We start from the raw sequence: 24,372 nt of genomic DNA on the forward strand, positions 1-24,372 counted from the left end.
GGAGAGCTCTGAGCTCCCCTTCTCACTGCGTGGTGTGAGGCCATCAGTGACCCTGGTGAAGGGAGAAGTGCTCACACTGTCCTAACTCCTCACCTATCTCCTGAATGCACCAGCAGCCACTCTCTGGCTGGTTGGGCAAACACTGGGACTTATCCATCCAGAGCCCTTCCTGCACTCCAACAGCAACCAACACAAAATCCTCTACAAAGCACTGCAGTTTCAGCAGCAAGGCAGCTATCAAAGAAAAAAAAAATATTTCACAGCATCTTTCTTTTTGGCATGAAAAGAAAAAAGCAATAGGTAGGCACTTAGTCTGTAGGGAACTGGGTTTTAAGCCTAAACTTTTGTCGTTTCAACCATGGAAGAAAGAGCTTCTCAGGTTTTGAAGCTCCAGCATCAGCTTGCTCACAGCTGCCATTTAGCTCTGTTTGTAAAGCTGTGAGTCCCCACAGCTGCACTGAAAGCCAGAAGGCTTTTTTTTTTCGTTCAGCAGAGGTTTCTCTGATGTAATTATATAACTTGTTTTCTCTTTTGTTTCTTATCATAAATATACATTTGAACACTGCCTTTGCCCCTCAGAATCAGGGGAATAATATTTTCAGTGTATTATTTACTTTTACAGTTAGCAAAAATTATTCACATACGTGCTTTTAACTCTCCTAATGAATCTATCATAATGTCAAATAAAATGTCACCGTGGCCATGTGTAATTAGCATTACAAATTTGGTTGAAGAGTTAAATGGTCAGATCCTGCAGGGTGTAAGTCAGTCTAGCTCCAGGCATTGATTATGTTCACAAGATTTTCCTTTACTGAGAATGGCGATACAGATGTCTGAAACAAAGCCTTGAAAAAGATCTCACTGATGAAATGCAAATAATCTATTGGGTGTTAAGTGAACCTGCTATCTCAAGTATCTCAGGCAATGAAACTAAAAATCGCTCTGTTTGCGGTACAGAAAAAAAATAAGTAGTTCTTGTCTCTTTTTGTGTAGAGAACTGAAATACATCAAACCATGTAGAGTTTAGTGTTTCATGATTGGCTTGGTCTGAAGCCCACGGGAAGTCAGTGGAAAGACTGTCAGTACATGATCCAAAGGTGATTAATCAGAAAATGAGTATTCTAGGCTCATTAGTTACCCAGAAAAAGTTGAAGTCAAGTCATCATGACTGGTTTATAAAACATGAGCTAATTACGTGCAGTAAGAAATTAAGACTTCATAAACATTGAAAATGCTTTTGGTAGTTGAGACTTCATAAATACAAACACATCATTAAAAATAAATTCCAATTAACATTATTCAAATGAGTTTTAATTTTCTGTGTAATGTAGAGAAAAATTGATGCAAGTCGTTCCACCTTTAATGGCAGCTTAAAGTAAAATTGAAACGAAGCAATTGATTTTCCATACAAAAATTAATTGACAGTTAAACAGTCAAAATTTACTAATTTCCAAAGTCACGTAATAAAGGTGTCTGCCTAAGAATTTTGATAAGGATGGATGGGCACAGTTCAATGCACTGATATTATCTCATAAATCTTCTGTTTCCTGTTAAGCAAAAAGTTATACACATCTAAATTATCATTTAAATTGTCAGAAGCCTTTGCTCTGAAATTATGCAGCCTCGGTGATTGCTACTGAATCATTAAAAAGGCAGGTTTTGGAAGTTCTTCATTAAAAAGCAGTAATTTTTTATTTTATAGAAAAATGAATCATCAGAAATACATAAAAGCTCATTAGAGACAGTATTCTGACATGTGACTTCATTTGTGTAATTTTTTAGCCCGCTAGGTTCAATTGCATCCTACAAATGATAAATAAAGCTTTCAAAATAAAATTAAGAAGGTATTAAATCCAAATATCTCCAAACATCACTGCATCATTTTTTGAAAGGTTCTTCTTTTGCATACAAAAAAAAGTAAGGTCAACCAGCATTTCTGGAGATGAACCCTGTAGTTGGCTGTGTTGTGAGCCGACCTGGCCCATCGAGTATCCCTATGCTGAATTCCAAACGCAGAGCAGACATTAACTGCTAGTAAAACAACGTTTCCTGTTGATTCCCAGTATCAGCAGGATTGTTTGCATGGTGGGCTGAGGACTGGCTGAAAGTTAAGCAGAACACAAATGCCTTCTAACTGATAATTCAATGTATCACTGTACCGGAAAAGTTCTAAGGATGAGTTTGTAGTCAGTTCCCTTCAAATTACCATTTGATCCTGATATACTTCATGCTACTTTTTCAGGGCTTAAAGTTTACCTTTCAGGCATGCTAACAAGGAAATAAGCAATTAATCACAGTGCTTCTAATTGCTTGTGTAGATGTACCTGCTGACTATAGAAAAAGACAACTAAAACATGTCAAGAACCTCTTAAAAACATGTTTGGTTTAAACAGGTCATAATAATTCATATCCCCTCAGTGAATCATAGAATCACAGAACTGTTTGAGTTGAAAGGGAGCCTTAAAGGCCATCTCGTCTAACTCTCCTGCAATGAACAGGGACATCTATAGCTAGATCAGGGTGCTCAGAGCCCTGTCCAGCCTGACCTTGAGTGAAGAAGTATCTCAAGGCAAGAACATCTAAGTATTTTCACATAAGAAAGGGACCACTCTTAGAACTCCTCGGGACTAAACCTTTGGCTGCACTACTATGAAAGAGTCCATCTTCCACCTGAGATTACCCACAAGTGCAGTGGAGCTCGTCTTCATCTGCACTGCTGAGTAAAATTATTTCTAGTTTTCTAGCCCCAAAGGACAGTTTCTTTATATGCGCTCAGTGCTCTGTTTCCTGTGGATACAGTGTGATCCTCAGTGACCCTAACATGTAATTTTCCCCTGTTGTGTACCTTTTTTGCTTCAAAAGTGTTTTGATACTGGTGCTTGAAGAATTGTGCTGTGGACAGGAAGAAATCTTAGATAATGTGAAACAGTGCATTAGCACTGTGTTTAGTGTGGGGACATATAGGTCTAGAGATATCTGAACCTGCTGGGTAAGATGGAGCACCAGTTCTCATGCACTTACCCATACTGCCTACTGGGAATAATCCCCCAAACTGGAACCCACACTGCCAGTGTAAGGCATCAAGGAGAGCTAATTGTCATGGGCCGAACCCGGACTAGGGACAAATCACAAAGTGCAAATGGTCTTGTTTGTTTCCTGGAGTAGCTTTTTTTTCCGAAGTATGGATACAGATATTCTTGCTAACTTCTATCAGTCATCGGTACAGGGTTGTTTTTCTGTGTCCAATAGATTTTTTTTTATACCTGCATGTACACTGTAATAGCTGTAAAGCTATGATTGAGATGCTATGCTTCTGAATGTACCAGAGAATTTTGATCTTCCTGGTACAGTATGTTCAGGTTGTATGTTATCATTTATATGTGCAAAATGTTCCATTTATATTGAATAACTTACTTCTAAACTAAAAAATTAACTAAGTTGACAGGCTTGCAAGGTTGTTTGGAGGCCCATCATTTTGTAAGAAGTAACCAGACTTTATCTTGGGCAGAGGACACAAGGAAAACTTTCTATTCCCTTCTATTTCAGCTGAGAGACAAACTAGAGTTAATTTATTGTATAAGCTCATAATTTTAGCCAGAAAAGTTTGTCTTAATTGAGTTTTCAGACATTAATTTATTCAAATCAGCTTCCCAAATCCAGGTATTATGTGCAAAGCTTTTTTCTGTGCTAATCATGTATTTTAATTAATAGGCTGTGTTTAGCATAGTGCTCACAGAGTCTGCACAGCTTAGCTTCTTGTGCATTCAGTAACTTGTCCTTTATCAAAGAGTCAATCCTCTTGTGCTTTATTGGCAGTACATGATGTGCATTGATTGTGGACATTGATCTATTCAATTAGCTTATTTATGTGTCTGTGTGAAAACAAGTCAGTGGTACCAAAACCAAGAGGTAACAAAGGAGCTGAGAGCTTCTTCAATTAAAGTATTCTCTCAATCAAGCTCTGAATTTAAATGATCTGCTCAGGAAAACGCATGATGAGTTCATGTAGCTACAAATTAACACAATGAAAGCTTGCTGCTTTTAAATGGTGTTTAGTTCTTTAGTTTGTTCGTTTGGGGTGTTTTTTTGTTTGGTTGGTTTTTTATTTGCCGCATTCTACCTCTTATATCTAAAGTGGAGAGCCAGGGTTTCATTTTAGTGCATTTCTGATTATTTCGAATTTAGAATGACATTTCTAAGATCCGTGCAAGCTGGAGCCTGTAATGAGCACTAAAATACTGCTAAAATCAAAAAACAACATTTTATACTAGCTTTAAACAGAGAAAAGGTTGTATCCCTCTCATATATAATACATGTTGTCTCCCTAAAATGTAAGAGCATGAGGAACAGACCTGAAGGGCTTAGTGACTTAGGAATGGATAGAAAGATTATGAAATTCAGGAACCTGTGTAGGATAATATATAATTTGAGGGGGCATGAATACCAGCAAATGTTGACATGAAGTCACAACAAAGATCTTACAAGCCAAATCAAATCCTGTAACTGACTTCATAACTGACTTCATAGTAAAGCTATACCGAGGACTGTCAGCTTCTGAGCTGAAACCAAGCGGATAAATTAACCTCACATCCTCCCTCCTTTCCTGGAAAAGATACAGCAAAAGGCAGTGTTGTTGGGAAATGTAACTGGTTACATTCTATTCTATTATCAGTGATATAACAAATATTAGTATGGAATGCCCATTTATCAAGTATTTTCCAACTCAGCACAGAATGTGCACACCTTAGCCTTTTGCACATTCAATAACTTGCCCTTTACCAAGGAATCAATCTTCTCAAGTTTTATTAGCAGTACATGATGTGCATCTGTTGTCAGTGATGATCTGTTTCATTAGCTTGCTCATGTGTCTATGTAGGAAAAGTCCACTACTACCCTCCTCCCCCCCCAAAAAAAAACACAAAAAAACCTGAGAGTTCTTTTTTGTCTTCATTTCCTTTTTAACAAAGCACTTGACAGTGTTCATTGAATTTAAGCATCACTGCTGTGATTGAATACAAATAATAGTCTTACTTTCTCATATGCTCTGTTAGAAGAAAATGGAATTCAGTGATTGAGAATGCCAAGAAATCCAAAAGTACAAATGGATTTAAAGAAATACAAATTATTGGAACAGACTCTTTGATGATTGTTGAAGTTGACTCAAATTCTAGCCCAGGAAGCCCTTGACTCACTGTCTGTATAAGTTGGGTAGGTCTAAGTTTCCCAATTTCTCACACCATTACCTAGATCAACAAGTGATTACTTTGAACAACATGACTGAACATGTAATCCTCACATAAAAATTAAGAAAATGCGTTAACTTTGGTTCCAGCTTATTTCTAATTAAAATATTTTGTATTTTTAACTACAGAATCCCCTCCACCTGCAAATGAGTTTAGAAAACTCATTGAGCTCTGATGCTGATGTCACATTCTCAATCCTTGCAATGAACAACTGGTACAATTTCAGCTTAATGGTATGCCAGGAGGAGTGGAACATCACGGATTTTCTCTTCCTCACACAACAGAGCTCCAAGTTCCACCTGGGATCCATTATAAACATCACAGCAAATCTCACTTCAACCAGTGACCTTCTGAACTACCTACAGTTTTACCTGGAAAGCATCAAAGACACAACATCTACCATGGTCATGTTTGGATGTGACATGGAAAAAACAAGGAGAATTTTTGAAATAACCACCCGATTTGGTGTGATGCCTCCAGAACTTCACTGGATTATTGGGGATTCACAGAACGTGGAAGAACTGAGGACAGAAGGTTTGCCACTCGGTCTCATTGCTCATGGCAAGACAACACAGTCTGTCTTTGAGCATTACGTGCAGGATGCAATGGAGCTGGTAGCAAGAGCTGTAGCAGCAGCCACCATGATTCAGCCTGAACTAGCTCTTATTCCAAGTACAATGAATTGCATGGACACAGATGAAAAAAATATAACCTCAGGACAGTATTTGTCAAAGTAAGTTTCTTGTTCTTGTTGCTGTTTGTAGCTAGCATTTGTGGTACCAAATAACATCTTAATTTTCTTTCCCTTCCCAGCCATTCCTAATGGTGTGGCCAATAATGCTATTAACCCTTACTAATACATGCATCTGATTCAGTAGTTCTTCCTGCTTCATTACTTATGGAGAAATAATGAAACTTAAACTTAGCCATAGAGGGAAATGAGGGAAATGAGGCCAGTTGTGGAAAAAAGATCCTGTTCCACAGAAGCAGAGATAGTATAGTGAGTGTGTAGGCTCAGCTACAGCCTAAGCTCTGAAAGTATCTTGTAATTATGTCTTTGTGGGAGAAGTCAAATTCTCTCAGCTTTTGAGATACCTGAGAGAACGCAAAACACAAAAAGAGTATTTGTGCTACCAAAGTAATCGGTATAAAAGCAGATGTATGTTTTCAGGCCCTTGCTAGTATGCTTCCATGCGTCAGGAATAAACAAACAAAAAAACCCTTGACCATTTCAGACACCACTACTGCAAGCTGAGAGCTCTCAAAGCTACAAGAAGTGCTAGAAGCACTCTGTAGGGTGGTATGGGAAGCTCCTCTTTCAGCTTATAAAACTATTCCTGTAGAACAGTTATTCCCAAAACCACCTGGAAATTAATGTCTACACATATTTGGGGCTTTAGCGTATGAGAAAGATGCATGGTTCCTTTTAAAAAGAAACAAACAAGTCCTTGTTACATGTGTGAAATCATCAGCTGTTTTACATTCAGTGACTGCTGCATGTTTTTATGCCATTACATCTGGTTTTTAGCCTACAGATTTTAATGGATGGGGTTAGGGTAAGAGTTCTTGAGCCAAATGTTTGAGTGTTACAAACAATATTTTGAGGATTGAGGAAGAGTCAAAGAGAAACAAAAGCAACATCAAAACACTTTTATGTATTCCTGCATAACATTTCTTCATCTTTCTCTTCGAAAAACTTGTAGCTCTTACATGATCCACATTGACTGCTGTTGTCAGGTTGTCGTATTTTTCACATCTATGAAATGTCTTGTCCCTTCATCTTGATAAAGATACTGTAAAAGGCAAAAAAAGGTTCAGAAGGTAGGGAGAAATCTGTCCTTAGAAGGAATGACTTGAATAGGCTGGGGAAAGAGACAGTTTATGGGGAATGTGATAAAGATGTACAAAATCGCAAGTGAAATGGAGGGAGCAGAAAGAGATAAATCATTCATTGTCTTTTTGCCTAAAAGAAACAAGGGAGATGAAGTCAACAAGGTTCAAAACAAAACAAAAGCAGCGCTTCATACCGCAGCACAGTGGTAGAGTACAGTACGGAGAGTACATCTGTAAAATTTCTGTCGTAACTTCAACTAATACTAGCATTTTAAGTGAGTTCAAGAGGAGGGCTGAATGAAGTGCCTGCAGGAGAATTCAGAGGGAGCAGCACCACACTGACAAATCACAGCAGCTTCTGGAAGTGCCTGGAACTCAAAATGGTTGAGAACTGTCAGATCATTAGGAGAAAATGTCATACGCTTGGCCTGCTTTTCCCTAGGTACCTGCTGGTGGACTGTATTGAAGAGAACATGCTAGATAAACCCTTGGCCTGAATCACTGCAGTGCGAAATGTGTAAGTGAGGCAGGTACCTGATGGCCAATCCTTACGTATTTGAGTTAGCAGCGCAACTATTAATTCATACTGATAACAGTGATTTCTGAGTCACGAAGCACCGATGGGTGGCTTAATTGTGACCAGAGCAGAGACAAAACTTCCGTCTGGTGAGTAAGTGAGTATTTACTGACGTGGGTCTTTTTCTGCCTGAGAGCCCATCTGTCTTGATATGCTGTCTTGGAGCTGTGGTGACTGGGGATGGAGAGATGCAGAGACATGAGCATTGCCTCCACAGCTGCAGCACACAGAGTAACAGCACATCCACGGCGGGCACACCAGGTCCAGGGCTTTCACTGCACTTGTGCACTGACTCTGCAGACGTTTTAGTGACACCCAAGGGCAGCACGGCTGTGAACAAGGCCACTGTCTGGTCCATGACAAAGCAGGCTTTTATCGATATGAGTATGGAAATGAAGGAACACACACTTGCTGTTGTAAATCTCCATCCTTAATTCCTCCTACAACGAGGCTGATTCTCAGATCTGTTCCTGTTGCTCCTGAGAGCATCCTTGTTGCCAGAATAAGATACTAAAATTTAAGAGCTTCATCTTTTCTTACAGCCTAAACTAGTCTTACAGCTTTAATTTGCCTTGGGTAATTTCTCCGGCCTGCTATTTGTCTGCCTGTTCTGGCTCTTGCTTCTGATAGTTTTTCCAAGACGGATACAGAATGGCCAAACCATTGAGACTGAGTGAAAGTGAAATCATTAAATTAAGTCATTCTACAAAGATGTCTTTACTAGAGTATGGTAACAACCAGTTCTTAGAACAAAGCACAATAATAAAAACAGGAAGAAAGCTGAAAAGGACAAGTGGCACACTTGGGACTTCTTGGTCAAACTGAGTAATGCTAGTAAAACGTAGAGACAGCTATCACAGTCTGTCAGTGCAATCATCAGCTCACAGACATTGACACATCCCAGAATTAATTCACTGAGGATCTGTCTCTTCGCCTTCTGAAATCTATACCCATCTTTCTCTGTGATCCTGTCCATAGGCCTACGGAAAAGGATCAGCTCAGTATATCAATAATATTATCAGATGTATATCAGATATTTCCATTGTGTCTGTGTGATACTTGAAGATTTCACACTAGAGGCTGCTGGTCTAAATAATGTAGTCAGGTCTTCTCATCTGTTTTTTAAAGTGACTGAGTTCTGCTGTGAAGATGCTGGCATGAGTTTCACTGCTGCTGCACACAGCATATGCAGAAGATTAGGAGCCAGAGCCACTCACAACTTTTACAAAGTGTTGTTAAAATGTATCTCCCACATGATTCCCCTCATTTATTTTGATTAATGTCCTGTCACTACCAAAAATATGGAACATGCAAATGAGCTGCAAAAGTAAGCTTCTACCTCGAGAAGGTAGCAAAGTCATATGTTTAAATGCTACTAAATCTCTCAGGTAAATGCTTCTAACACAATTCAACTATAGGACAGGTAGAGTGCTTGGTTCATTCTCATGGGCATGCTTATTTCTACAGTGAAAGTCAGAGAACACAGTGCGTAAATTTAACTGTTCTCATTCTACCCGTAGAAAATAAATCTAACGCATTATTCCGTAGCTTCATCTACTCCCAAAACTCCAGGTTCACAGCTTTCTAATATTCAGGTTGTGCTGCAATGGAAATTTGGGGCCAAATCCATCAGAACTTTGCTAATTTATTCCTCTTAGGAATATGTGCCTCTCAAATTTGGCATTTCGTGAGTTGTTAACACTATTTTCCCCACTGCTTCTTACATAATGTTGTGCACAGACACATCTATGCCTTCAATTATTGCCATAGTGATAACCTCAGCATACAAGTCCATCAATGCATGTAAGGAAGAGTGCAAGAAAAGAGATAGAAAACAGATAAGTTCATGGTTATGTAAACCTTCCTTTAGTGCTTGGCATTGCCTTCCTCTGTAGCTGTTGTCTTGATGATGTTTACATATACAAACATGGATGGGCGCTGTCAAATGGAAAAGCATCCTGGGAAGAAAGCACCAGTCAATCAGTGGCAGCCACCACTGTAACTTAATGAACTTATGGTAACATTTAGATAACACTAGACTAAGTGGAAGAGAATTTTTAAAATGTGATCCACAATCATGCATCAGGCCTGTATATAAACATCTGTGTGTATTTCTTGGCATAATTCTTAGACTCGGATAACACTTGTACAGACCCATTGTTTTTTACAGCGTTGGCTGTAACATGTTGGGTTGTGTCATCTTTTGAGTTGACGGACTAGATGATCTCAGTGGTTTTTTCTAGCCTTAATGATTCTGTGACTTTAAGGTCTTTCTCCAAACTTAACACACAATAGACTGCTTAAGAGGAGTTTTGAAGCCATTACAGAAAAGGCTCTCACACATGCAGCTATACTCAAGCTGTATAATTTAGTTTCTTAAATTTGTTCTTTACTGAGGACAAATACTAGTGTGATCTGGACACACGCAGAGTTTTTACTGCCGAAGATACATGAAAATTTATCAGATTTCATCAGTGCATGCACAGACGCTGCAGGTTTATCCTTCTTGAATCAATTTAAGGTTAGTTTTTTCTTCCCCTGTAGCTATTGATAAACAATTAACACAACTTAAAGTTTATGTCTTGTCTGTTGAGGCTGCAGTGACAGCTGTACCCTTTATACTTCTTTCAATACTTGTTTTCATCTAATTCTCAGAGCTGTTATGACGTGTTACATTCTACTATGACAGCTAAATAGTCTGTCATCTGAATGCCTCTTACTGAAAAATATGTGCTTCACTTACCTTACACCATATTAGCAGCAATATAACTCAGTTGTTTTTAATGGAATCATTCTACCAAGACTTTTACAGTCGTAACAGGGTGCCTCTACAGTCCCTGCAAAATGCGCAGTAGCTTTCTCATTAACAGAGAGCAGTTCAGCTGGTCATGTTCCCACTCACTTCCCTGCTCCCATATCTGTATCATTTTAGCATATTGAATAATGAGTTACCAGAAGCAGTATTATACATAAGTGGATGACAACTACCAGCAAATGTTGCCAGCCCAGTGCAGAGGAAATACTTAACTTTTACAGTGAAGATCTAGGATAGTAAAAGTACAAAAACCAAAATATGTGGAGTGCAAAACTGGTATGCTTCATGAAATTAGCTGTGTCAAAATTGGACTTTTCAGAACATTGCTTTTGCGAGTATTTTAATATTTTTTTAAAAAAGAATTAAAATTTTGTTCTAGGGCAGATTTCTTTCACCGAGTCCTTTTCCTCATTCTGAATAGGCTAACCAATGCCAAATGGGCATTTAGAATCTGGATTGGTTCACTTGAGAGTGCTTGATGTCTGTTGACAGCACTTCAGTAGCCTCTCTTACATAAGCTACATCTTACTTAGATCATAAGATTTTTCTTGGAAGGGCATTTCATCATTTCCACTCTTCCATTTTCATTCATATTTTTATCTGGGAAACTGACTACTGATCTCTTTAAGTCTGGCTGAGAAGTAACCTATGTTTCATTTACTTACAAAGCAAAGGGCAAAGGCAGCTGAAGAAAGAATGATATTCTCTCACTCATTTTTTATAGTAAGTAAATAAAATATCTTTCCTGAAGAGTTTCCATTTACATTGCATAAAATATGTAGGGGAGAGAGCATTCCCAGGTATTAGTGGCTTATTCACCATGCCGTAGGAAAGCCATGAATATCTAGTGTTTAGCCAGATTTCCTAATCTAATCCCATAAAAATAACTTCATGGTGTCTGCATAAGTTTCAGCATATGGCTTGAGATGTCTGCTTCTGATTACTCTGCTTTCTTCCTCCAACAGGTTTTTAGCCAACACAACTTTTGATGGCCTTAGTGGCCACATTAAGGTGAAAGGTTCCTCTGTTGTCAGCTCAGAAAACAACTTCTTCATCTGGAACCTGCAACATGACCCTGTCGGGAACCCGATGTGGACTCGTCTGGGGATCTGGCAAGACGGAAAGATTGTCATGGACTATGGGATATGGCCAGAACAGGCCCAGAGACATAAAAATCACATGCAGCACCCCACACGGCTACACCTCAGAGTGGTAACTCTTATCGAGCACCCGTTTGTCTTTACAAGAGATGTAGATGATGAGGGTCTTTGCCCAGCAGGGCAGCTGTGCCTGGATCCTTTGACCAACGATTCAGCTGTGCTGGATAACCTGTTTGAAACCCTTCAAGGAGGAAATGACACTGTTCCCATCGAGCTGAAGAAGTGCTGCTATGGCTACTGCATTGACCTGCTGGAGAAGTTGGCTGAGGATATGAACTTTGATTTTGACTTGTACATTGTTGGTGATGGAAAATATGGAGCCTGGAAGAATGGTCATTGGACTGGGCTGGTGGGGGACCTTCTTTCTGGGACAGCTCACATGGCAGTGACGTCATTTAGCATTAACACTGCCCGCAGCCAAGTGATTGATTTCACTAGCCCTTTCTTTTCCACTAGTTTGGGGATATTGGTGAGGACCAGAGACACAGCAGCACCAATTGGAGCCTTCATGTGGCCACTTCACTGGACTATGTGGCTGGGGATATTTGTTGCGCTCCATATCACTGCTGTTTTCCTCACCTTATACGAGTGGAAAAGTCCTTTTGGGATGACCCCCAAGGGAAGGAACAGAAACAAAGTCTTCTCTTTCTCCTCTGCCCTGAATGTCTGCTATGCGATCTTGTTTGGAAGAACAGCTGCCATCAAACCCCCTAAGTGCTGGACTGGAAGGTTTTTAATGAATCTATGGGCTATTTTCTGTCTGTTTTGTTTGTCCACGTACACAGCCAACCTAGCTGCTGTCATGGTTGGAGAGAAGATCTATGAAGAGCTTTCTGGAATACATGACCCAAAGGTAAAGCATGTCTGTTGTTATTAGCTCAGCTTTTTCTTTTTCCCAGTCGAAGTTCACTGCTGCATAATTTATGGTTTCTTAATAAAATCAGAAAGCGACCTATCTGCAAAACAGCAGTTACACTAAAGTTAATTATGATCTGACAGCGCTTCAGGAGGAAAGTCCAGTGAGAGAGGATATTTAAATATCCATTAGAGTGTAGGGAGTGATTTCAAAGGTCTAAGGTGAGAGGTTGGTCAAGGATTTTTGTTTTCCTCACAGCAGAGATTTGAAGTGGCTTCTATATGCAGATTTAAGTCTAGGTTTCAGTTCTAAAGTCCCCTTGGCTGCAGCTGGTTGGATCAGTTCGCTGGTTTAGATCATCCTGAGATTTACTTAAGCAAAATAACCACACAGTGTGGAGTCAAAAGCATGGACGTAAAACCTGATATTCTGTGTAGGGTTTTGCTAGTATTTCAGAGGCCTTAATAGTTTTACTGCCATCGTTCTCCATGAACGTTAAATCAAATGGAGAAGAACTGAAATATTTTGAAAAACTCTACTTTTTGCATCAAAATGGCAGAGTTTACCTTATGAGTAGTCAGGCAGTTGACTTTCAGTGTTGCTTCTGCTGGGGAACTGTTTGTGGCAGGAACTGGATCATGCAGTAGATAGCTTGTCTGCAAGTAGCTCAGAGGGCCTAGTACTTATTGGGAGGGCAAGAAAAAATGCAGGAGCAGGACTGTTCACACCCACTCTCTCCCTCACTCCCAAGGGGGATGAAGTTGTGCTGAAATTTAAGCCTCAGCCAAATTCCACAGTCCAACCATTTTAAAGACTATTCTGATTTTATTTGCCACTAATTTGTGGTCACAAATAAAAGTGAGCGGAAGGGTTTATGGAGAGAATACATGACTGCAGGTGACACAAAAGCAGGCATCCTCTTCAACTGACAGTCCCTCTAGGGAACAGGATGCCAACAGAAAATTTCCCTTGTTTATTTGATGTTTTCTTCAGCAAAAGTGTGATTCATGGTATTGTCCACAATTTATACTCTTAATTTAACTGCTAGTACACAGCTGTGAAACTATCTCCCATCAGTCTCAGGTAGCTGAACTGATAAAACATTATGCCAATGGAATAAATCACCTCAAGAACTCAAGAACCAGTCATTTATTTTGCTTTCATAAAATTTATTAATAAAAGTTATATACATACCTCCAAACAACATAGGCCAAGCTCCATCTTTTACATTAGTAAAACTTTGCATTCAGACTAATGACCATCCAGTTTTGACTTTGTGAATATGATTTCTGAATCACTTCCTCAAACATTTGGACCAGTAATATTTTTTTAAAAGAACAGTATTTTCTATGGTTGGCCTGAGGCACTCTGATTTATGACTTAACGCTAGTGCTTTTCCCCCTCCGTAAAGATATCATATATAGTACATCTGTAATTTCATCAAGTTAAGCTTCAAGACTGCTGGAATCTTGTATTTGTTTTACTCAGAGCATACTGAATGAGTAATTGAGTCTTTCAGGCATTGTTTCGTAAGCCTTAACATGGACTTGAAAATGAAGTTAGTCCCCTGTTCTTTGTGTGGGCATTACCTAATCCATTACCTAATCACATCAGATTACATCCTATTTTTCTTCATCACTATGTTGTGACTATACATGCAGTTCCTAAGAGAGATACTGGAAAATTTCTGCAATTGTAAGAAGATGAAATTATTCTAAAGCTGCACTGTAAAGCTTTGCTATCAAGTTAGAAAATTGAGCACAGAGTATTGAAGCATATTGTGCACTGCAAACAGGTCTTAGGCCTGAATAGAAACACTGTTGACTCATGGTTTGGGGTTAATCACCTCAATGATCCCAGTAAATCAGTGGTATTAGTGGCCTCTCCTAGACACACTTCTCTGCTTCATGGAACAGAGCTGAGCTTCTGAATTGTTCCCACTTTCCAATGTAGAAATAAAACATATAGATTTTATGAAAGAGGATTACCTGATGTTACATGAACTAGAAAATATTTGTAGATATTTTGTTCACATGTTTGCCTCTGAAATCTCAGTCTGTATTATCAGTTATAACAGAAAAAGTACTGCTTTAATCTCTTCTCACACAAAGCCTGAACTGTGCTCTGTCAAAGTTCTCTCTAACATCTAAAGCTTAGGTTTGGGAAATGTCTGGAGCACAACAGTTGTAGAGGTACACCCACCAGTTTAGTTAGTTCTTTAAATATTTTTTAGGTGATTTAGATATTTTACCTTTTTTTCAGATCTACTTGCCTCTTTCTCTTCATCTTTTTGAAAAAGATGTCAACAAGATGCAAAAATAATTTTCTTAATATGAATGTGCTTTTAAACATTCCCCCGCTGTTCTCCAGACAGATGAGCTTGTACTCTTGTACTATGCTTTTGAAAAGTATTTAAAAAGCAAAACCTGAAATAGGTGAGCAGTATAAAGCGTGTAGTTTCTCCAGGCTTGCACCACAAACAGTAAATCCCCTGTGAGACTGCAAGCAGGAGCGGGGGGGTGGTAAGATGGGAAAAAGTGAAAGTCTTTTTTCAGGATGAGAAACCTGGTATCTAAAGCCAGTACTGGCAGGAGGATCTCTGCTCTTTTTTCTGATTAAAAAAAGTATCCAAGGTTAGCTATAACCTGAATAAACAGCATCTGCCTTTCCAGAAGAATACGTGTTGCAACAGTGATGTTTAACTGACTGAGCAGCAGGGTGTTTTAGCAGTTGCTCAGTATAGCTCTGAGAGTCTCAGAGGTACAACCTTCTCATCAGAGATCAATACAAAATTAGTTGTGGTATAACAGCTGATCACAAGGAATACGGAACTAGGGGTCTCCCCAGTGGACCTTCACATGCTCTGACAAGATGGGAGCAATGAAATACTGAAATATCACCATGCTGCTTCCAGGAGCCACCAGCCAGGCATGGTGCTACCCAGAGTTCATTCTGGGAACAGGCCTTGAGCCTGATGGGCCCATTGTGTGTTTTCTGAGTGAGGCCTGCGCAGAATCTTAACAAAGGCAAGCCAAATGTCCGGAGCATCCAGCCAGCCAGCTACTCCACTGACTAGGTTTTCAAACCTGAACACCCTTCTGATGCTGAAGGAATTAGAAATGCATTTTACCTAATGTCTGTCGCACGGGTTGCTTCCAGTCCTTCACATCTCACTGATACTGACCTAAAGTATCCAGGCTCAGATCAGCCATGGGTGAAGGCCTGGAGGAGCGCCAGGTGGTAGCTCTCCGGGAAGCTCCCACCTCAGGGGCAGCCAGCCACAGCCTGACCGCACACCATTCTTCTAGTAGGAGCTACGAAATACACACCAACACTGAGCTGCAGAAATACGTTAAGGCAATTTTCTGTCACCTAAAGATCCTACTCTTCTAAGAAAATGGGCAGTTGGGGACCTCAGCTGCCTCATCTCCTCCTGTTTTCTAATCTTACACATTTTATACCATCATCTCATCTCAGTGCAAACTGGCACAACCATCTTTTGTGAAAGAAACATTCACTTGAATGAATCCAGGCTGCTGTATGAGCCATAGAGGATAGCTGCAGAGTGAATGCACTCTTAACCCATATGAAAGTTGCAGCAGTGTTCTGAGCCCTCATCTGAAGCAGCAGGCTGCTCTCCACACCATGGGCAATAAGTTTAAAAGCTCACTTGCAAGCAGAAAATAGAGACAAACATTTTGTTTGGATCATTTTCTACTGCTTTCATCCCTTCTGCTCTCTGAATTCTAGGTGCTTATGTCAGTTGTTCTCCTAATGTCACATCTTTGGGTGCGCAAAAACCTTACAGCATTCCTGTTTTTCAGACTGGTTGGCAGACGGTCTGTTGTGTAGACCTGACTTGCCTACAAGGTCAGTCCTACGAGCACACAGACCAGCAGGCTGCCTTGGAGCAGGTGTGATCATTTGTCCTGCCTTCCTGTCACAGCCTGGAAGACACCTGGCACTGTTCCTGACATCTCCCCAGTCTGCTTGCCACCTTGTTTGTTTTATAGCTCCTTAGTTCCCCCAGTGATGACATGCTAAGTCTGAGTTGAAAAAGCCACCACCGAAAGCTTTTATCCCTTGCTGTGGCCAGGCCAGTGCATATTTTGACAGTGGTTAGACTGGGTTGCAAAAGGTAACTCATTAAAACTGCTGCTAGAGAGGCACTGAGGTGTGCAGATGGGGATAGGTGGGGACAGGACAGCTGGCTGCTGTGTCTGTTCCCTGACTGACAAGCAGTGACTGCATTACTGCATTGCAGCAGACATGGGCTGAGTAGAGAAGGGGCATGGTGATAAGCAAGAGACTTGGGGTACAAAGAGAGAATTTGCTACCAAGCTGCTTTGAAAGCATGTATCCCTATGGCTTTTGTCTGTTTTAGCCAGTCTTGTGACAAGTCCAGATATTTTATGTCTTAGTTTCCAGTATGGTTTCTGTAAAGCAATACCATCAGCTTGTGAGTGATCTACGTCTCAGTGCCACAGGCAGGGAAAAGAAGAGATTATCTGTAAGTACATAAGCACTCCCATTGCCTTTGTTTGCTCTGCAGCCCTGCAGTCTAAGGCCTGGATCCAGGAAAATTTCTCTCTGTCAAATCCAAAAGTGAGGCTCTGTACTGTAGACTCTCCCCAGAGAGCAGAGCTTGTCAGTGACAAGTTCTGTGAAGCAGGGACTTCGCTTTCAGGCTTCTACTGTAAGTCACATGTTGGAAATGTACTGTAAAAATCAGAAGCATATTGAGAATCCCAGATTATCTAAGAGAAAATGACTGTGGAAGCCCAGAGGACAGAAGATACATTCCAAACGTGTCAACAAGAAAGCATCCAGCAGCAGAAGCTGAAGAGCAGGGAAGATTTTCCAGAAGGTGGTCCCACACCTGGCTTTTCTTTCTACTAGTAAAGGTGTCAAAGCTCACCATGAGCTTTTCAGGTATTACCCTACCATTGTCACAGCTGTAAAAGATGTCAGCTTTTCTTTGCCAAATTCATGATGCGCTTTTGTATCTGTGTCTGCTAATACAGTATAGTGGTAGTTTGATCTCTCTGGATCACTTTGCTTTCAGAGTGCTCAATGGCAATGGCAAAGTTACTCTCCACATTGCATCTTGACAGAAAATACCATACCTGTTGTGATTCATTCAAGGAAAAGTACTACACCTGTGATTCCCACCATCTGCAATTTCCTTGCATTATCTCATTTGACTTTACGTGTCTGCAGTGGGGACATTATGTGTGATTTACTTGATCTAGTATGCTTTCAGAGCTAGTTGGGAGAGGTAGGCATATCTGGCTGGGAGGCTTCTGTTGAAGACGCTTCGGGAAAAGATCACTGAAACCATTTCCTGAAAGTGCAAGCTTCTCTCCATCACATGTGATGGCGTGCTAGCGCATCCAGCAGTGATGTCTCGCAACACTGTAGAAGCCCCAGGAATACACTGCAGACACCTGCTATCACTCTGACAAGCCCCATCTGGTACATCATTCCAGCCACCATGGTTTGTAATGAATCCTGAGAAATTTCTGATGCTCTCTCTTGGAAATGTACAGTCCACCTCCTGATATGCCACCAGAACACCTGCTTTTATGAGATATCTGTCTGTTACAAGAAAAGCATTTTAAATAATCCAAGCAAGATATTTTGAGAGTGAGTTCTTCTATCCAGGAAGTCAGTATTTACCATTACCCAGACCTTTGTTTCTAAATTTAAAATATGAAATGTAAGGGTGCAGACTCTTGTTTCTGATTTATGCAAATATAAATTAATTTAGAGGTCTTATATCTGTAACTGTTAGTCAGCTGAAAACTCCATGTTATGTGTAATATTAAAACAGCCCAGAAATATTAACCGACAAGTAACTGCAGGTGAGCTTTAGCAATATCAAACCACAGAAAAAGAAAGCTCCAGACACTTTATAGGCCCTTTTCACAGTTAGAAGCGTGATCCAAACAGAACTGCATTTAATGAGATTTTTCCCATGAGTCCAACAAGCTTGATAGTGAGGCCATAACTGTTACATATTTAAAGGGAATATATATATATATTCATATATATATATATATAAAGGTTATATATAAAAAGGGAAGTCTTGTAAGAATTACACTAAAGCACTTAATGTCTGCCATGGTCTTTCACTGCAGCCGCCTGAGAGGAATCATTATCAGGAGCACTACTTGAGCTGCTATGTATTAAATAAATAATGAAATAGCATGTATTTGAATGTGCATTAAATGCATTTAAATTGTATGGCAAAAAAATAAGCACAATCTCAATGGAGTTAACAGAAATCTTACTGCTACCGTGGGATTTTGGTACTTTCTAGGACTGTAGAATTCATTTCTTTTTACAATTCCAAGAAGTAGGCAGCAATACCTATATAGCATACATTTCTGTGCTGGAAGATACTGGACGCGGGAAGGTCATGACTGACAGCATCACAGCCTGCTAATTAGTATATGGTGCTTTTCTGGGTATTAATGAGTCAGGGAACTCAAGAGGACTTTAAATGTCATGGAGGCCAGACAAAGTGAAAAAATCTCAAATGGAAGAGAAATTAAGTATGTCAGACTGTTGAGCCAGATGAAGAAGGGCTTTGCAGACTACTCTCTTGTCAAGGACATCTGCAATCTGTGGAGGTGAAATCTTGGTTTCTTTAGCTCTTCCATGCAATTTATGGCAGTGAAAAATTTACTTGTTTAGTTTTCCCATCGCCTTGTTAAAGATGTCTTGTAAATTTATGGCTCTGTAGCTTCAGAATCCTGATAGTTTGGATTTTTATTGTGCTGATATTCAATTTATCAGACATTGTACTGCCCCGTTCTCCAAATAAGTCTCCTTCCCCTTCAAAACCTGCTTTTCTACACCATTTTTGTCAACGATCATCCTAGTGGTGTCGTTGCATATTTTCCCCTGCTGCTCCAGGTCTTTGTCTACATAGAATGAGTTGTTTCGTCATCTGCTGCCTAGGCCGCTCTTTACTTCACCATGCAATTTGATCCAAAGCATGTAGGCATAGGGACGGAAGGGAGGAAGTTCTGCTGTCTTTGTTCCTCTTGGTGTAGGTCGTAAAGGTTGTTCTTTCAGAACCAGGAGGAGTCAGTGTTTTCTAGGATTTTCCCAGTAGTTTTTTCATGGGTATCTTACTCTAAAACTGCATTATACCTGTATGCTGTGTCATTTAAAAGCAATGAAAGTGAGCCCACCATCAGAAACAGCAAATGCATCATTGATGAAACTGAGGCCCTTGCAAGAAATAATGCAAGCAGAGAAAGATGAGAAGAAGGTGCTACTGAAGTAATTGGCAAAGAACAAAGGACAGAGAAGACACATAAGGTTGATCTTATCCCGTGGCAGATTGAAGATCATTGTACAGCTGAGTTAGCAGCATGAAGGAAATTTATTACTGCTCACAGCAATTGTGGTCTATAAAAACACACCTGGATACCAGCCTGGCCCATCTTCCTAATGATAGAAGTCTTCACTCAGCACCAGCACCCCTGGATTTCAGGGACACTGAGGGATCAAACCCTCTGGAAAGAATCATAGATCTCACTGAGTGCAGTGAGATTCAGTTGAACACCAAGTAAAGTCAAGTACCATTGTCCATATTTCACTGTGCAAAGAGTCATGGCTTCCATATGAGCCTATCATTGTGTTTTATACCTTGTGCTTCACACATGCTTCACTGTTCAAAATTGATTCCTTAATTTCTGCTAACTAGTCACCCACTTCCAACATGAAACTGCTGTCTTCCCTTTCCCACTAACTGCAGAACACTGTCCTCATACCAGTGTAGGCAGTGTCACCACAGAGGTTGGTATTCACGCGCTGGTACCTCGGGGATGAGTGCCACATGGCCAGGACTGACAGCGTGGCTCTAACTGACCAGCAACAGATGGAGCAGTTTCTAAGAAAAATGATACAAAAGACGATTGTTTTGGAAGCTACCTGCATGATATGCTACTGTGGTATTAGGTGTTCTCTTACAGCCCACAGCATTGGAGAGCTCTTCAGATACTTTCCATCATGGCCCATATGGAAGGTGAAGAGGGACTATGGAACCAGAAATGCCCCATGTTTTTTGATGTGGAAAACATACTCAGCCAAGCAACTCTCTCTCTGACTGGGAAGGACTTGACATTAAAGCAGCATTAGCCCTATTTACAGGTGGGAAGCAGAAAAACACAGTAGATGAAGTGACTCAGTTTGGAGCGTTTTTATGGCTGCTTTGTGCCACTAAAGTTAACTGGAAACAGTGATCTATTGCCTGTTGGGAATTACATCCCTATTTTTTCCCTCAGCCTATCAATTTTGCTTATAACTATTTACACATACTCTCTTGCAGTTGTCAACTTTTCTGGAATAAATCCTGGCTGAAAGATCTCCCTATCCAGACCAAAAAGTGCTGTTAAAAACAGAGAGAAACACACCCTTAAGTTTATATTCACCACTGTTATGTTCTTACAGAGCTTTTTGCACTAAGATATTGCCCAGCAACTCAATCAGCAGAGCAGTCCTCAGAAATTAATACCTGCACGGACTTAAGTCCCCAGCTGCACCCTGTAGCAAAGCAGCTTCTGCCGCACACAGAGAAGTAGAGCAGATCTTTAAGTTAAGTCTTAGCACTCACAAAAGGAGTGTCATTAAGGAGCCTTTATATTTTTAAAAGACCTAAGTAGACTTTATTTTCATGTGCAATCATGTTGAAATACTGGAGAGGAAGCTCTCGGTACTGTGCATTGGTTCACAGATTAAAACTGCTCATTTACTTTAATGGAGCTGTAAAGATTTTGCCAACTAATGACCTAGTTGAGTTGGATTCAAAGTTAGAGGATTTTAACAAAATCTGACATTATCCTGGCAAGCCAAGAATCAGCTCTGCTGACACTTTATGCAACAGAGAAAGGAAGGTGAGCTTTCAGATGTATCCTGCATACACCATCTCCTGGAGACCCTGGGAACACCTCCACATCTCTAGCCCGAACACACGGGACAGCTTCTGATCAAAGCTTACGCTTCCAGAAGTTCAGCTGTGAATTTTCATCTGCTAAGACATGAAATTCATGTGCTTCACTATGAATAATCTTCTTTCATCCCCCTCTGCAACCCATAAATATTCACTGGAGTTTGCTTTCAAAAATTCTTGTGGAGAAGTAGGGAACAGCCCATGAACAGAGTTATACTTTGTGGGTTTTTTTCTTTTTTTTAAATTTTGTTTGTTTTGTTCTTTTTACCCTGAAACTTTGATTAGTATTAGCAGTTGCATTTCTTCTGTCAATGGGTCATGATAAATCTATCATGAGAAGCTATATGCCCATGTAAGTGTGTAGGTTATGCAAGGCAGGATAAAAAGCTACTGTTTCTTAAAGGCTTATTGCAAAGCAGTAGATCTCTAAAAGTGTATCAGTTCTTCACAGCAGAGCAGACCACTTAATGCCACTACTCTAGTGATTAACAGCCGAAACTGAACATTTTTTCCAAAGTCTGCAGCAATTCCCTGGTGCAGATCGTGCTGGCACTCACAGCACAGCTGCTGATGGATGCAGTGACCATTGAACACTGCAGTAGGTGTTACACCAAGAAGCCAGCAGTAGCATGAGGCAGAGGTACTGAAGCCTTTTTAGAACAATTTTTCCTCAAAAGTTTTTGTATAAGTCAGGAAAGTGTTTTCAGCTATTTTCACCCTTTCTGTACCCTCTTAAAATGGAAAAGCAATATCATAGGTGAATCTGTGTGACTTCTGCATCTCTCACTCAAGGTGTAGTCACTACCACTGCATCCCACTGTATGTTGTCCTCTTCATGGAAGTGAATTTTGGATGAACGATGAAGTCATGCTGATGATTTGAGACACTGATTAGAAACTGGGTCCCAGAAGCATTCCTCCTTCCACCAGCTATCAAGGTGCACAAAATAGTCTTGAATTAAAGTCAGTGAGACAGTACTGCACCCCATCAGTCAAGTGCTGGGAAAGCATTTCCTGGATGTCAGTCACTTATGGATATGTTGATCTCTCTGCTTATGGGAGATAGCCATAATTTCACTTTGCAGCAGTTTCTCTATTAAGAACTTCCTTATCTCTTCACAGTTCCCTGCAAGCTCAAACTCCACAAGATCAGAAGGAAGGAAAGCCAGAAATCCACCTGGCCAGTTCACGCCTCAGCATAACTCCTGTCACTTTGAGACCCACTGTGCTCCATTCGTTAAGTAGTCTTGACACAGACTGGCATCTCCTGTCTCAGTGACAGACTTCTATTAAAACTGACAGAAAGACAGAGGAAGCATTACAATTAGTTAGGCATTCCCAGTGCAACTTCTCTCCCTTATTCACATATGCACTCAGAAAGCTAGTTACTCAGGAGAACCATGAGGATGTGATACAGAACTTCTACAAGAAAAATCTGCCCTTCTCACTGTGTAGATTCACTCCACATATTCCATTGCTTGCCTTTCTGGGATTGAGGTAATCTTTTCATTGTATTTAAATTCTGAACACGTAAGGTTTCCGACAAGCAGCAAAATGACAACCAAATGTGATGCAAACCTCAAAATGATGGTAGACAAAGTGAGCAGAGCACCAAGGGGGAAAAGTCTTCTAGCCCAATCTAGTTATACAGCACTGAAAGTTCATTCAGAAGCCAGAGTCTGCTATAAAGGCCCCACACCCTAACAGCCAAACTTTGAAGTATGTCAACTCCTAGCAGCATCTCATGCATTTTCAGTTCTAAATCCCAACTTGAACAGGACATTTCTATGCCTTAGTATTTTCAAGTCTGTGTCTAGGTGATCTCAGCCTGGCTGATGGTACTGAATGCAGTGGCACTGCATTACATAAACTGGAATGTGCCAAGTAATTCAAAATCCGTGACATTTAGGATTTTATTTTTCTGTTTCTGCTCCTGTGGTTTTATCACATTGGTATTTTCATGCATAATTGGCACCCCAAGGCATAGATGTATGTACATACCCAATTCTTCTCTACATCTTCCCAAATAAAACACAAGCTCTCCACTTCCCACTCAGCAGATGTTTTAACAACAGAAGACAGAAACTAAGAACATGCACAAGTAAGGTGGCAAGCCAGTGGAACTGTTATCTGCAGTATTTGCTTTCAGCAGTGAGCAGCATAAACATCATTTGTTTAGTAGCACAGTGTTATACAAGAAAACTCTGAGGCATCCCAAAGCTTTTCCTGGAGCTTTCTGAGAGGCTGAGTGTTCTACAGAGCTCTGGGTTTTCCTTGGATGCTACATGACCTCCTTGCCTCAGCGCTTAAGTGACCCAACCACCATTTCACGTCCTCAGTACTTGGAAGCAATCACATTACCCCTACTTTGGATACCATATTTTCTTACACAGTGAGGTTTGTCCTTAGAAATACTAGCATAGCCCATGCACCCCACAGTAGATAATTATCCACAGGGGCCGCAAGTACAGAAAGCCTATTCACTTCCAAAGGTCTTTAGTCTTTCTTCAGCACCTTCATCTTGCTCTTCCCAGCAGCATTTCATAGGCCTCCCAGGAGTTCTGTCTTCACAGCAGATGGGTCATCTTCCTGATCCATCTGTGGTAGACCTATGCACCAAGATCATTAGGTCCTGCATTTCACAGCCCTGGATCTTTGCACTCAGACTACAGACTGAAGAAGCTGAGTGCTCAGCCCCATCTGGTGCTTCATCCCTCTCCTGCAAGGGCTCTTATGGCCATATTTTCTTTCTTGAGTTGGCCCCAGACACTAACCTGGGTCCAAATGGGAGGCACCACATGTCTCACAGCCTCACATGCAGCAGCTGTCTCACAGTAGATGGGAGATGGTTTTAAAATTTGGGATGCACCAAATTGGCATAGCCGTTCATGGTATGCACAAGTGCTTCAGATAGAAAACACAGT

General features: G+C 40.5%; 1 protein-coding gene across 1 annotated transcript in view; it reads left to right on the forward strand.

Moving 5' to 3' along the window:
* GRIN3A (glutamate ionotropic receptor NMDA type subunit 3A) overlaps positions 1-24,372 on the forward strand; it is a gene marked incomplete at its 5' end in the record, with an annotated part of 68,364 nt that overhangs the window by 24,072 nt on the left and 19,920 nt on the right. The window contains 2 exons of the mRNA XM_021381527.1: positions 5,372-5,976; positions 11,434-12,481. Coding sequence (XP_021237202.1) covers positions 5,372-5,976; positions 11,434-12,481 — 1,653 coding nt within the window. The remainder of the gene's footprint in view (positions 1-5,371; positions 5,977-11,433; positions 12,482-24,372) is intronic.

Source organism: Numida meleagris, chromosome Z (genome assembly GCF_002078875.1).
Source record: "Numida meleagris isolate 19003 breed g44 Domestic line chromosome Z, NumMel1.0, whole genome shotgun sequence".
NCBI classification, from domain to species: Eukaryota; Metazoa; Chordata; class Aves; order Galliformes; family Numididae; genus Numida; species Numida meleagris.